Source organism: Solanum dulcamara, chromosome 4 (assembly GCF_947179165.1).
Source record: "Solanum dulcamara chromosome 4, daSolDulc1.2, whole genome shotgun sequence".
In the NCBI taxonomy this organism is placed as follows: Eukaryota; Viridiplantae; Streptophyta; class Magnoliopsida; order Solanales; family Solanaceae; genus Solanum; species Solanum dulcamara.
The window spans coordinates 31,798,908-31,814,242 of record NC_077240.1 but is presented as its reverse complement, the minus strand read 5'-3'; the positions used below and the strand labels follow the sequence as shown (position 1 = coordinate 31,814,242).

The 15,335-nt window shown below is 27.9% G+C and overlaps 1 protein-coding gene across 1 annotated transcript; it reads left to right on the top strand.

Moving 5' to 3' along the window:
- Positions 1-2,927: 2,927 nt before the first annotated feature.
- LOC129884176 (uncharacterized) lies at positions 2,928-4,571 on the top strand (the record flags this gene model as incomplete). Its single annotated transcript, XM_055958518.1, has 1 exon — positions 2,928-4,571. A coding segment is annotated over one exon (1,644 nt), but the record flags the coding sequence as incomplete, so codon positions are not given.
- Between the last annotated feature and the right edge of the window lie 10,764 nt (positions 4,572-15,335).

Below are 15,335 nucleotides of genomic sequence, written 5' to 3'. Positions count from 1 at the left end.
TCATTCCTATTAAAAAAAAATTAAGCACGACGACGAAAATCGCCATCAACGCATTGAAGAAGATAGGAAAAATAAAGAATTCATTAGAAAATAAAAATTAAAGGAGTCAGCCTAACATGGACAATGATAGGCAGACCAAAGATTTACGCAGTTCTTGCGTGCTATTTTTAGGATTTCTAACTGCGGATGACTGAACACTTTCTTTTAAGAATGTATCTGGTTCCATCTTTCTTTCGTTACTTAAGTCACCTTTTTAAGCCATGCCTTTACTAAAGAATTCTCGCCATCTCAGTAAGGGTTCCCCTCTCTCAAAAAAAAGAATCTGTTCCCATGCGGATCATGGCCTTACCACTCAGAAAGAAAAATAAAAATAAAAAAGTATAAATAAAAATAGAAAAAGGGCATCTTTCTCACACTCCTTTGAACTTATGGATCTCTTCACTTCTTAGCCTTATCTAACATCTTTTTATGCTTTATTGAGTCAAGGGTCTCCCGAAAACAGCTGTTCTACCTTGGTAGGAGTAAGTTCTGCGTACAATTTACCCTCCCCGTATCCCACGTTGTGGGATTACATTGGATTGTTATTGTTGTATTGTTGTTGTTTCTCACTCTCCTTGAGAGAGTGAGCTACACTCTATCTGTCAGGTGGCTATAAATGGTATAATAAAATCAATATAAAATTATTTAGGGAGTCATATTACACCCGCAAAGTTAAAGTATTTTTTTGAAAAAGCGGAACAACTTCAATGGTGATTTTATGTCTTTTCTCTAAAAATAATAGTGATGAATAGTGGATGTTATCTTCATAATGTGGGAGAGTAATGAAGATAAGTAGTTGAATTTCTGACATTGTAGTGGACAACTAAAGTAAATACATTTTACAATATTTTCCATGTCCAATAACCGATAATGTGCGTCGCTAAACCTTATCAGGAAAAAGCCTATGAAAAAAAAGACCCTAGTAAGAATGACATTTTGGCAATATATGATTGGTTGATCCCCCAAAGATATGAGGCATTTCAATAAATCAAAGGGTTTAAGGCTTCTGTATGACGGTATGTATAAGGCTTTATTATATTTTTCAACAGACACTTCAAACCATTTCTTTTAATATATCTTTGATTGAAGTGTTATATTGGAATGGTTGTAATTTTTTTTTTCACTAACGGTATTTTATTAATGTGAATATTTAGTTAAATAATAAGAATATTTTAGTAATTCAATTTTAGCTTAAGATCTTTTTACTTTTAATATAATATAGAATGTAGATGGATAAATTATTTTAATTTATATTTCAAAATGACATATATGGCAAGAAGTGTGATCTAAAAGCATTAAACTAATTCAAGTCAATTTGTTTAGTTTTTCTTTACTTTTAACATTTCAGAATAGTTTAATAAATTGCTACTTTGGAAAGAAAAAATCTTTCCCCTTGAAAAGTTTGTCATTATACCAAACTACAATTTTGTACTTTCTCACTTTATACTTCATAGATATACAAAAGATATTTTGGACTTGGAGGAAGATGATGCCATTCCTTCTTTTGTTTTTAGTTAAATATCCTCCCATTGTGACTTTTTATTGATGTCATCTCTCATTGTTGTTTCCAGCTAATTTTCATTCAGAAATTTTTAAGAATTCTAAATCAAAAAGTAAAACTTCATAGCAAGAGTGAATTGATTGTTAAAAAAAAACAATTCATATTAGATCATTTTAAAGTTTGAATTGATTATTCTAATTTTTTTTAATTATGTAAAAACAAAATGTAGTAAAAGCACTTCAAATTCTATTGAAGAACAATTCGGTTGAAGTCATTTTTTTAGTATTTGATCTTTGTCAATTGTTTAATTTATGTCCAAATAGAATTCGTAATCAAAATTTAATAGTAGATTTTATAATTTCTAGTTAAAGTAGGTCACTATTATAAATAAAATGTTATTCTTTTACCTATTTTCATGTAATATAGTGTCGTGGAGAATTGCATAAAAGCATTAAAAAAATTATTAAGTTTATCAATAATTTTTTTTTAAATTTTTTTCTTTGGCCTTTTTACTCCGATAAGATATATACTTATATCTAACATATCAAATTTAAATACTACACATAACAATTTTAAGTAGGACACATTTCACATTCATATAGGCGATTGTACCATGGGCTTTCATGCATGCACTTTAATTTTCTCTTGCATGATAAAATTTGTTATTTTCCTCATTTGACATATAAAAATAATTAATAAGTTTTATTAGTATATAAGATTATTGGCAAGGGAATATTCCTTTTCTTTAACAAAGTATCTTTGCTTAATAGAAAGGTTGAATATACTCATGTTGTTTGTTTCTCAATTCCATAAACTATTATTACTTTTGTTCATGCGTGTCCTTTCTTACCCCAAGGGATAAATTCTATTACAATCTTTTGGTTATCAAGTGTGTCTTTTTTATAATAATAATAATAATAATAATAATAATAATAATAATAATAATAATAATAATAATAATAATAATAATAATAATAATAATAATAATAATAATAATAATAATAATAATAATAATAATAATAATAATAATAATAATAATAATAATAATAATAATAATAATAATAATAATAATAATAATAATAATAATAATAATAATAATAATAATAATAATAATAATAATAATAATAATAATAATAATAATAATAATAATAATAATAATAATAATAATAATAATAATAATAATAATAATAATAATAATAATAATAATAATAATAATAATAATAATAATAATAATAATAATAATAATAATAATAATAATAATAATAATAATAATAATAATAATAATAATAATAATAATAATAATAATAATAATAATAATAATAATAATAATAATAATAATAATAATAATAATAATAATAATAATATTAATAATAATAATAATAATAATAATAATAATAATAATAATAATAATAATAATAATAATAATAATAATAATAATAATAATAATAATAATAATAATAATAATAATAATAATAATAATAATAATAATAATAATAATAATAATAATAATAATAATAATAATAATAATAATAATAATAATAATAATAATAATAATAATAATAATAATAATAATAATAATAATAATAATAATAATAATAATAATAATAATAATAATAATAATAATAATAATAATAATAATAATAATAATAATAATAATAATAATAATAATAATAATAATAATAATAATAATAATAATAATAATAATAATAATAATAATAATAATAATAATAATAATAATAATAATAATAATAATAATAATAATAATAATAATAATAATAATAATAATAATAATAATAATAATAATAATAATAATAATAATAATAATAATAATAATAATAATAATAATAATAATAATAATAATAATAATAATAATAATAATAATAATAATAATAATAATAATAATAATAATAATAATAATAATAATAATAATAATAATAATAATAATAATAATAATAATAATAATAATAATAATAATAATAATAATAATAATAATAATAATAATAATAATAATAATAATAATAATAATAATAATAATAATAATAATAATAATAATAATAATAATAATAATAATAATAATAATAATAATAATAATAATAATAATAATAATAATAATAATAATAATAATAATAATAATAATAATAATAATAATAATAATAATAATAATAATAATAATAATAATAATAATAATAATAATAATAATAATAATAATAATAATAATAATAATAATAATAATAATAATAATAATAATAATAATAATAATAATAATAATAATAATAGTAATAATAATAATAATAATACTACTACTAATAATAATAGTAATAATAATAATAGTAATAATAGTAATAGTAATACTACTAATAGTAATAATAGTAATAATAATAATAATAATAATAGTAATAGTAATAGTAATAATAGTAATAATAGTAATAATAATAATAATAATAATAGTAATAGTAATAGTAATAATAGTAATAATAGTAATAATAATAATAATAATAATAATAATAATAATAGTAATAATAGTAATAATAATAATAATAATAATAATAATAATAATAATAATAATAATAATAATAATAATAATAATAATAATAATAATAATAATAATAATAATAATAATAATAATAATAATAATAATAATAATAATAATAATAATAATAATAATAATAATAATAATAATAATAATAATAATAATAATAATAATAATAATAATAGTAATAATAATAATAATAATAATAATAATAATAGTAATAATAATAATAATAATAATACTAATAGTAATAATAGTAATAATAATAATACTAATAATAGTAATAGTAATAATAATAATAATAATAATAGTAATAATAATAATAATAATAATAATAATAATAATAGTAATAATAGTAATAATAATAATAATAATAATAATAATAATAATAATAATAATAATAATAATAATAATAATAATAATAATAATAATAATAATAATAATAATAATAATAATAATAATCTTTTCGATTTTATCAAACGTCCTCAAAAGATAATTTAACATCATAAAATAAAATAAAATAAAAATAAAAATAATGTTGTATTATATCAATACACTAATAAATAACTTTCTTTCCATGCCACCTCCAGTTTACATGAGAGCCTATAATTTGAAAAATCCTAATTTCTTGGCTTCATGCGTAAAGTTAACACGTCCAAAATAATTTATTTCCCCTAAATCATCTATACCTTAATCTTTTGGTTAAACTATTTTACTATGCAACACTCTTTACAGAAATGAATACATAATACATATAGCTCCGATATGCAAATACCATTTTGTGCTCTTTCATTTTAATCTGTGTTTTATCGAAAATGTTGACTTCAAGTTTGGAATGAGCCATTTGATTAATTTAGATTACTGTTGAAATTCTTTAGGAGTTATTTAACTACATACTCTTCGTTTGTCTATCTCCCACTTCCAAAACAATTTTTTAAAGATAAATATTTAACGAATTTAAAATAATAAATTATGCGTACATATACATGCTCTAGTCTCTATAGTGTGTCCAACTCTTAACAATTTTTTAAATCTCTTTAAAAATTATTATTATTTCTTTAAATTCGTACTTTGGGGTGGATTTGCAAAGTCAAAACTTCTATGAAGCATTTATAAAGTGTTCAAAGCATATACATCACAAAGTTTCCACGTGTACACCCCAATTTATAATGTATCTTCTTCACAGCTAAGTGAATTTCCTGGAAACTAATTACTTAGGCATAAACTACACGTTTCAAGTGTGAAAATTATTGTATTAGCTTTGACTTAGAATTTTTCTTTTCTGCCAATACAATTGTTAATGTGTTTATCTAAAAAATGGCGCATTAAATTTATATGTGATCAAAGATATGTGTTTCTGTAATCGTAAAAGAAATTAAGCGAGAAAACTTTCGAGTTGGAGAGTTGAAAGGTTCAGACTAGGCTAGATTCAGATGAAATCTGAAGTCCGGGGCAATTCAAGAAATGATTGGGCAAAATGTCTAAGTTCAAGCTAGTTGTCTTTTTATCTAAGACGTTAAGGAGTCCATAGGGCTTTTTGATTTGAGTGAGTAGAACTCCCGATCAAAATCGGCATAAAGGGATTGGTCTGGGACGTCAATGTTTGAAGGTGTGTTACGAAATGGACAATTTTGTTAGGATTTTCGAGATTCTGTTCCATGTCATCCGCTATAGTGGTGACACACCTCTATAGTGGTCGAGGAAATTCCCGCTATAGCAAGCACTCCTGCTACGGCAGCGCCGCTATAGCAGAATTATGCCACTATAATGGGGTAAGTCACAATAAATGTAAAAAATTTCTCAAAACCGTTCATTCTTACTCAAGAACATTTTGGGGAAGAACAGAGGCAATACAGGGTGAATTTCATCATTAGTCACCTCAAAAATTTCTATGCCAAGATCCGAACCATTCTTCATAGGCGTATAGGCTTGAATCCGATGATTCTAATTTAAATATGAGTTAGGATCAATTTCTAAGTATTTGAAGGGTATTAGATGTGGTTTAGGTTCATAAGGGATCTCTAACACCAAGCCAAGTCCAAAGAATTTCCATCGGCTAAGTTTTCGTATGAGTCCAAAATAGGGTCAACTTCAAACGCCCATATCTCCTATTATATGATGAATTAGGTATCCCATAACTTTTAATTAAAGATCTTTGAGTCTTCTTTCCAACGCCATCAATTTACCCCATTTGGAATTCAGAGTAGAAAGTTATGATCGTTTTACCAAAGCACGTCCGGATAGGACAATTCGGCGAGCTCACCAGTCAATTTGGCGACTCGCCAAATAGTTCGGTGAACCACAACCTAGCTCACCGAATAGTGCCCAAAATTCTTCAAAAACTGTTGGATTGGGCGATCTAAAGCACTATTCGGCGACTCGCCGAATAGGTCGGCGACTCGCCGAATAGGTCGGCGAGAAGACCTCCAACTCGCCGATTTGACCGACGGAACTCATTAAAATATCATTTTTCTAAATCTTATAACCTAACAACATTCTTATACTCTAAAATCTCCTCCTATAAAAAAATCCTCTCAAACTCAAGGATTCAAGCTTCTCAATTGAAGGCCTAACATCAAGCTTCTCCAATTCTTCTTAAAGTTTCACTCTAAGGTATGTGGATTTTCATCCATGGGTTCTTCCACCCATGGAGCCCAAATGCTTTCTCAACTTAATATTTCAATTTTAAATGATGAAATCCTATGGGTTTTTACATGATGGTTCCAAATGCATAGATTATGGTGTATTTAAAATTTATTTACTCATATATATATATATATATTGACTCTCAATTTCAAGTGATGAGTATTTTTTATGGGTTTTCATACTACGATTCCAAATGTATAGATTCTTGAATATTTGAAGTTTATTTGCCTATATTGGCTTATGATGATTCTTATTTACATGAAATGGATGGTTTATCAAGGTTTTTATATGAATGTTTGAAAGGTAGTTTTAAAGTACATATGGTGAATTGTTTTTAAGAGGTTTGATTTGATGTATTTATATCACTCTCATGCATACAACTATTCTTTAAATGTATTTGAAGGTCTTTATGAAATGAACCCACCTTGTTCTTATGATAAAGCAAAGTTGAAATGAAGTTTGAATCCAAATGAATGTTATGAAGTAAATGCTTATGAAAGGGGAGTCTTTATGAAATGATTGATTGATGAAGGGTCTTGTTAGCCAAAGTCAGGTTTCAATGTGAAAGGACAATTCTCACATTGAATCAAATGAAATGTTTAAGGTTATGATATGACATGTATGACATCCCTATATGCCGTCAATGCTTTTGAACCATTTTTCCAAAAGAAAAGGTCTGATTAGCATAGTACGCGAAATACCATCACTGATTGTAGACCTAATTTTCTTATAAATCAAGGTTCATTAGTAGAACGGTAAATAGGGCATGACAGCCATGATGATATTATAAACCAAAGGTCTTAATGAGCTATTTCACCGATTGATGTTTTAATGTTAAAGTTATATAATTCTTATGCTATATTGATGTTTAAACATTATTCCATAAGATTTGACCTAGCACCAAATATAACATGTAGATGGGGACTCGACCAAAGGGGTTCTTAAGTAAAGTCTCATGTTGTATTAACTATGTGCCACCATAGGAGCCCTTATCGTCTAGGCCTTTGTAGCCATCCACTATTAAAGTTAAAGTTAGAATATTTTAAAGTTGACCAGAGTTCTACCCCGGCAAGGTAGTCTCCCCTGTCTCGATGTAGGAGTCATCGACCTGCCCCGATGCAAGAGTCATCGGATTTCATATAATAGCTCGCATGGTCTTAAATGTCGGTTATGATCACTTCCCACAAAATGAATGTTTTAAGGTTTCATATGATGATGTCTATGCATGCATTCACTTATACATATTGCTTACCCATGTCTCTCTTATGTTCTTCATTTCATAGAATATTCACATATTTGGTACATTCAAAGTACTAACGCATACTTTTGCCTACATGATATCACCATATAGGGACCAGTGTTCCTCCTCTTCAACATGGTTAGTTTGGATAGTTTGAAGGCCACTTTTGGTGAGTTCCCATTATTTCGGGGATACTACTCCTACCCTTTCTAGCATATGTTATGTTGAGGCATTAAGACACCTATTTTGGTATTTCACTGTTAGTTTATTTGAGGGTGAATTAGGGACATGTCTTAGTCCCCGCCAAGTCTATTAGTAGAGGTATGTTTGGACATAAATGTATGATGATCTACGGTTGATGATGACTCTTATTTTATGACGTTCTCTCCTAGTCCCGCTTTCCCTTTTTTCTTCTGCTTAATATATATTGTTATTACAGATGAAAGGCTAAATGAATGCTAAGAGGCTTGGGTGAGGTACCTCTGAGTTCCTCATTCGCCGTGTCACGTCTAGGCCCTAGGCTTGGATCATGACAATTAGGAATCATCATAAAGTAAGTAATTCATTTTTTCAACTTGATACTTTGATTTCTATGTCTTAGACGGGGTATTTGTTACCCTAGGGGAGATTTTGAGTTTAACCTAAGGTGGGAAAAATTCACTATAATAAGGATTGTGGGGTTTCAAACCTTGGGTTGATTATAGATTATTTGCTCTTGATTTTATAACCGCAATTCACTAGTGTAATCATATAATTGGTGGTTTTAGGTGAATTATTAGTGGTAAAACCCTGAATTGGCTAGAAAGATCATGAAATTGGCTTGGAGTTTGGGATTAAGATATAATTCAGAAATATTTAGACCATTTGAAATTTATTTTGTGTTTGTGTTATTATTTTAGACCTATATTGATTTGAGGTAGGTGATGGTTGAATTATTTTTCAATTTACATCACGTGTGTATGTTAATTGTTTTGTTAGTATGACTTGTAAAATATATGTTAGGGGATAATGTATATTATGGAATGATATATTGTAGTCAACCTCATATAATAAACTTTTCTTAATTGCTTGTGGTTTAAAAGTATGGTTGTACTCATTGTGATTGTGATTATGTATGCTATCTGTGATTCTTAGTTGACTTGGGTACTATGACTTGTACAAATTATTGATTGGCTTGGGTACCACGCCTGGTATGGAATATTTATCGATTGGTTTGGATACCACGCCTGATGCAGGTTAATACATGGTTGACTCGGGTACCATATCTGTTACATGTTTGATTATTCTCCTGTGTATTGGTTCTGTGAGTGAATCAGATATATTCATGTAGTGATGTTGGCCATGTTTTATGTGATTGTTAATCAATGTTGGTGACTGAGAGTCTTGTTGTATTCCTGACTTGGTTTATATATGTGTTATCTTGCATTTACTAAGTTATAGTTGTATGTTCATATTTTGTGTATTGGAGCTTGTCGATAATCCTACCAGTCCATTATTGTCCTTGTGTATTGATATTATATTTTCTCTTTCTTTATTGAGTACAAGATAATTCTATGGTGACTGCCTAACTTTAGTTGTGAGTCCCACATTTTTTGAATCTAAGGTGAGCTACTTCTTTGATGATATCATGGATTCATCGTTCCGTTATGGCCTATTTTTTGGATTTAGACTCTTTTATTTTTGAGTTGCATCTCCATATTCTAGACTATGCAAATATTTTGGTACAAGACTTTTACATTCTAGGGGAGATTATTTCTGCAAAGACTTTCAGTTAATGATTTTGCTATAAATCTTGGTTAATTAATTAAAAATGTTGTCTTCAAACTATTAGTTTATACAAATGATTTGGGTAATTGATTCTCCCATCAAGATTTTAGTGTGGGTGCCTCTCACAACGGTTTAGATTGTGATAGTTTTAACTTAATTTTCTAGATCCAATAATTAGCGATCGAGTATTTTAATACTAATGAGTAAAATAATAAGTAAAGTAAGCAAGAGAGAGAGAGAGTTGCAAGAACCTTCACACTTTGGTGATATTGTGGGTGTTGGGTTCAAAAAAGCAGATCTCGACTCTAATAATAATTGAAAGTAAGAATGCATTTTAAAAAAAATGACTTTGGGACATGTCGACAACTTTTACTGAATATTTATGAAATAAAATAAAAAATTATTGTCCTCATTTTGTCTTATTTCTTTTGATTGTTTTAAAAACCTTTTGTCTTCCTCACTAGTTGAACATCAGCATGGGAGATGTTGTCTTCACCAGCTCATTGTGATGTTCTATAGATGTGATCCTCCGGTAATCTCCTTTAATTCTTTCCATTCTTAGTCTTCTTGTAGTGATTCTTTCTCTATTTATTTTTCACGTTTTTATTTCGATTAATAGAAGTAGATATGTTATTTTTTTTGAGTGTATTCAAGTAGGAACAAAATGTATCTCACTAGATTTTTTAAGCTCGCCGACTTTTTCTCATCCATTAAAGGTCTACCTTCTCTCTAAGCTCTAAATTTCACCCCGTGTGAAAAAGATTCAATTTACTACTAGTTGTTCTTTCTTGCCTTAATTTCCTTACTTTCTTAATCTTGAAATAATTTATAGTACTTTGTCTCATCAAAATTCACCTTTCTGATCTATTTTCAACAGTTTTAGATATGTTTCGTTCTATCTGCTTTCTGTCTCTCCACTTGCTAAGGTGTGGTTTGAATATTTTTTTTAGTAAGATTAAAGTTCTTAGTTTTGAGATTTTTCTGGTGTTGTATCACTGCCTTTCTTTATAGCTACTATGAACTATAATGATTTCTTATTGTCTATGTTTTTCACCATTTTAGTGGGTTTGAGTTATTTTTTCTGAACTTCTTTTGTGCTCCATTGCTTTCTGATCTGCTGCATTTGTTAATTGTTAGTGATAGATTTTGTGTTGACTATGATATTTAGGAACTGAGCTTTGTCCAAATTTACAAGTGTCTTTTTTCTCTTTAGTAACTCTATAAATCATTTTTATTCATGTCGACCAATTTCTTGTTGAGCTAAGTCAGCCATGTAATCAAGAATTAAGTTACCTTATATGTATGTATGCTGAATTGTGTTATGCAATAATCAGTAAGAGCTTTAATGTCTCCTACTATTATACTGATTTTACACTGTATCCTCCACTCCCTTTATATAATGTTTTGCATTAGTAGATAATTAATTTCTAATATGAATCTTTCATACCCCTGCGTTATACAATATGACATAATTTCTCTTATTGACACTGTCTCTGCCTTGAAATTGGAGGTATCTGCAATGATGATTGCTTGTGTAAAATTCACATCTGCTTTATTGCCTCTAATGCAAAATCAATATGAACTTTTTCTAGGATTACACCTATTAGCACCATCAATATTACACTTTATTGTGTGTATTGATAGGGGTTTCCACAATACCTTCTTGTAGTGCATAATAAATTTGAGTTTGTTTAGGTAATCAATATTTTTTTTCAATATATTGGTATGTTCCCTAGTTTTGAAAACTTAGTCTTTACCGATTGTCATATGTCAATATTTACTTGGTACACTAGTCTATTAAAATTTATACTACCATTATGCTTTAATGTATTCTTTCTCTTCCATAATTCATATCATGGTGCTTTAGCTTGGTGTGTTCTTGTAATGTCCATCACTTAGTAATATATTTTAACAATTTTAATCATTTTGAATTAATACCTGCACAAGTAACAAACATTCTCTAGAGCTTTGTACTTGTAGGGGATACTAAAAAAATATGTGTTATAGTCTTTCTTTATGGATTAAAGCAGCAGTAACAGCTAGAAGAAAAATGAATGCCTATTCTTTGTGCCACCTCATCGATGGACAACCTGAATTTTCAAGCCATCCATGAGGTAAGTATCATCTTGAAAGGGTAATCTTTTGCACTAGATGTTGTTAAAGATATCTTCCTCCTCTTCTTTATACCTTATTCAGTTTCATGCACTATAAACTGAAAAATTTCCATTCTGTTCCACCATCCAAGAGGAAGTTTCCTATATGGTATAGAGCCTAGTGGTCTGCTTTTGAGTTTTAGTCGAGTAAATAGGTCTAAAGTTTATCATCAATGACCTAATTATGCTTTACTTCCCCCATGTCTTCCGTAATGGGATAATGACCTTCATAGGTCAGGGGAAGAAAAGTATGCTAGCTAATCTTGATAATTACCATTGCACATGAAAAGAAAGATATGCGTTCATTTGTACCAAATGTATATCTTCATATTGACTTTTTGGAATCACAGAACTTTGACTGTAAGTTATTTTTATTAGTGCTTATTTTTTTTATTCACCCTTCCCCTAAATCTCTTTACACTATTATGCTTTTTACTGGACCTCTTCTCGAGATGATATTGATATCAAAGCTTGGGTCCAAATGATCTTAGATTCCAGGAGAGAGGAGTAGCATACCTGGGAGTTCATAGCTTCGGTTAAGAACTGACAAACAAAATATCATGGTTCAAAACTTTTTTCTTTCTTTTGCTTATTCCTTTTTGTCTTTTGACTTTTTGGATAGTCTGAATTTATTAATTTATCGGAATAAAAATAGAATGCTCCATACTCCAAAGAGATAAGTTCATCAAAAGTCCAAAAGGAGCTAAATTCATATATTACAAGTAAGTGGGGCAACAAAGTAGAAATCATTTGTTTCTACAATTGGTGACACTTCTGGTACTTTCGATCAACTACCTAAAACGAAAAAGAATGACCACTCCTTATTATTGAGGAAAGATGCCAAATCACCCCTTCCCCTTTTGAAGGTTGAAAATTTTCTCATTGATGTATGATTTGTCTCGACTGAGGTGGAACTATTAACTATCAAAACCTTTCAAATAAGGTCCAAACACTAAAATCAAATTGATAGACGGGTGAGACCTCCACCTTAGCTATATTAATATAATTATACTAGAAGAAACATCATAGGAGGCACTCTATATTGAAGATATGGTCCCAAGAGCAAAGAAGAGAAGAAAGAGAAAAAAGAAGAAAAGAAAAAAAGAGAAAAAAGAAGAAGAAGAAAGAACTTGTGGTTCTAGGATCGTTCTGGCGCGTCATTTAGTAGAGATTACAAAAGAGACCCTTTAGATATTTGGCGCCCCAAGGTTTTGAATCCCTTATTTTGTAATCCAAAAAGATAGGCCCTTGCCTTGAGTCCATAGTCTCTGATGAGGACATGGGACTTTTGTGAAAGTATCCTACTTCAACCATTCTATATGAGGTCACTTATCTTTTTGCTTGGATGAGTGATTTTCTTCAACCATTATTTTTATTTTTATTTTTTCATCTCCCAGCCTTATGAAATTTATAATTTTATAGGGTCATACTATTTTCTCCAAAGTTCTTCATCTTTTGGAGAAGGAGGAAAAGGCTTCGGTGTTCAAACTTGATTATCCAAAAAAGGGATTAAAATTACAGAAAGAGAGAAAGAGAGCACGCGCGTCAGGATGAAAAGACTCAATTTGCTCAAGAAAAATACATTCTTTTTATGAAAATGAGCGATTATTTTTAGAGCTGAATGTCCTCCAAATTGAGATTCAATATGTTTAGAAGAACTTAAGGCCTCTACTCAGAGGGAGAAAAAGGTCATCAATGAGATTTTTGCTCTGATAGAGGCACTGAAAAGGATCTTTCTAGAGATATTTCATATTTGCAATAGGAAGTGACATCTTTCCATATAGATGTATCTAAGGCACATTCTCGAATCAAGAAATGAAAAAATTTATTGAGAATCATATAGCAGGGATCGGAGCTCAAAAACTAAAAATTGCTTATTTCTTTAAAAGCCTTTGAGGTGTGGAAAGATAAACTTCAAACTTTGGAGAGGGTCAAAGCCTATCCATTCATTATTAAGGGGATATTTATCTAGCCTGATCAAAGATAATCTAAAAAACAACCTAATAAATGACTCTCAAAGAGCTCGCGTCCTCCTCTGGGGAGGAATATTCAGAAGAAAGTGAGGGGGGAGAGTAGTGAGAGTTACAAAGATGACAATTCTTAAAGCTTGATATCTTCCTGTTCTTCCTCTTTGTAACTTAGATGTTTTGTCTAATTGTATCTTACTCTTGGTTAATGTAATATATTACTTTCTTTGACTTATAACATATTTTTATTATTTTTTTAAAATTTTACCACTTTTATCATTGAATGCTAATATCTCAATATGCAGTTTCTAGTAAAAATAATTTATTATTTTGAACATGCTCAAGAATTTTGTCCATTAATGCGACATGCTTAGAGTGTTTTTCCTATCACCTTATTTTTCTTTTTGGATGATTTATAAGACTATTAATTGTATCAATCACACTTTGTGTCCTTTTATAGCCTTCCTACTTAATAAGTGATGGTAGAAGTTTGTTCCAAAGCAATATCTTTTGAATATTTGAAATATTATTTGCCCGAAGTCGCAAAATGGATGTAGATAGTTACCAACCGAGAATATCTAATTTCGTTCATTCTTTTATAGTCATATATTTATCTTTGTATGGGGTTCTACAACTCTTGTCCAATCTAAAAGTTTATTTTTAATTTTCTAAATACATGACTTTGTTTAATTCTGGGCTCCTTTTTAAATAATTCGGTGCTTATAAGTTATTATGTTTATCCATTATTTTGACATTAAGTATTGAGATGGTTAAGTTCTTCTGTATTTAATATTATTATCTTTAATTTAGGACATACGTAAAAGAGACATGAAAGATAGTCTTTCATTGATAACTCATTTTTCTATATATCATTTTGCGACTATGTCTGTGTTGTTATTTTCTGAGGTCAACCAACATTCTTTTACGTGAATACAAAATATGAATGAATATAAAACATTGGGAATTAGATTTTTTGTTGTACTTCTGGCGACAAGAAGTAGTTCTTTTGTCTATATGGCTCTTTGTGTTGTCCCAATAATTCATTCAGAGTGATCTAAGTGTTTCTTTTTGGAAATATAAGGGGTATCACCCCCTAGTTTTTGTTCCTCAAGCATGATAATTCAAACACTGAGTAATTTATTTTGAGTTTATGTTGAATCCCTAATATGCTTGATGTTTACCTCATTATAAACCTTGCTAGAAAAATTTAATTGAAAAAAAGGTTGGCTGAAGGAAAAGGAGAGTATAGCGCGCATCTTTTTGGGATCCATATTTTGTTTTTAATTTTTCTTCAACAATAGTACTTTTTAGATGACTAATATTTCAGTTATTTTGCAACCGTTTTGTCATTCATATCTTTCAGTAGATAAAAAACGTTTACGTCTATGGCTACCACTTGATATGATCCTTTCCACTTTTAATTCATTTTTTCTGTGCTTGTATCTTGAGTATTGAGAGTTATTGTTTAGAGAACTAAATTTTTGATTTTGAA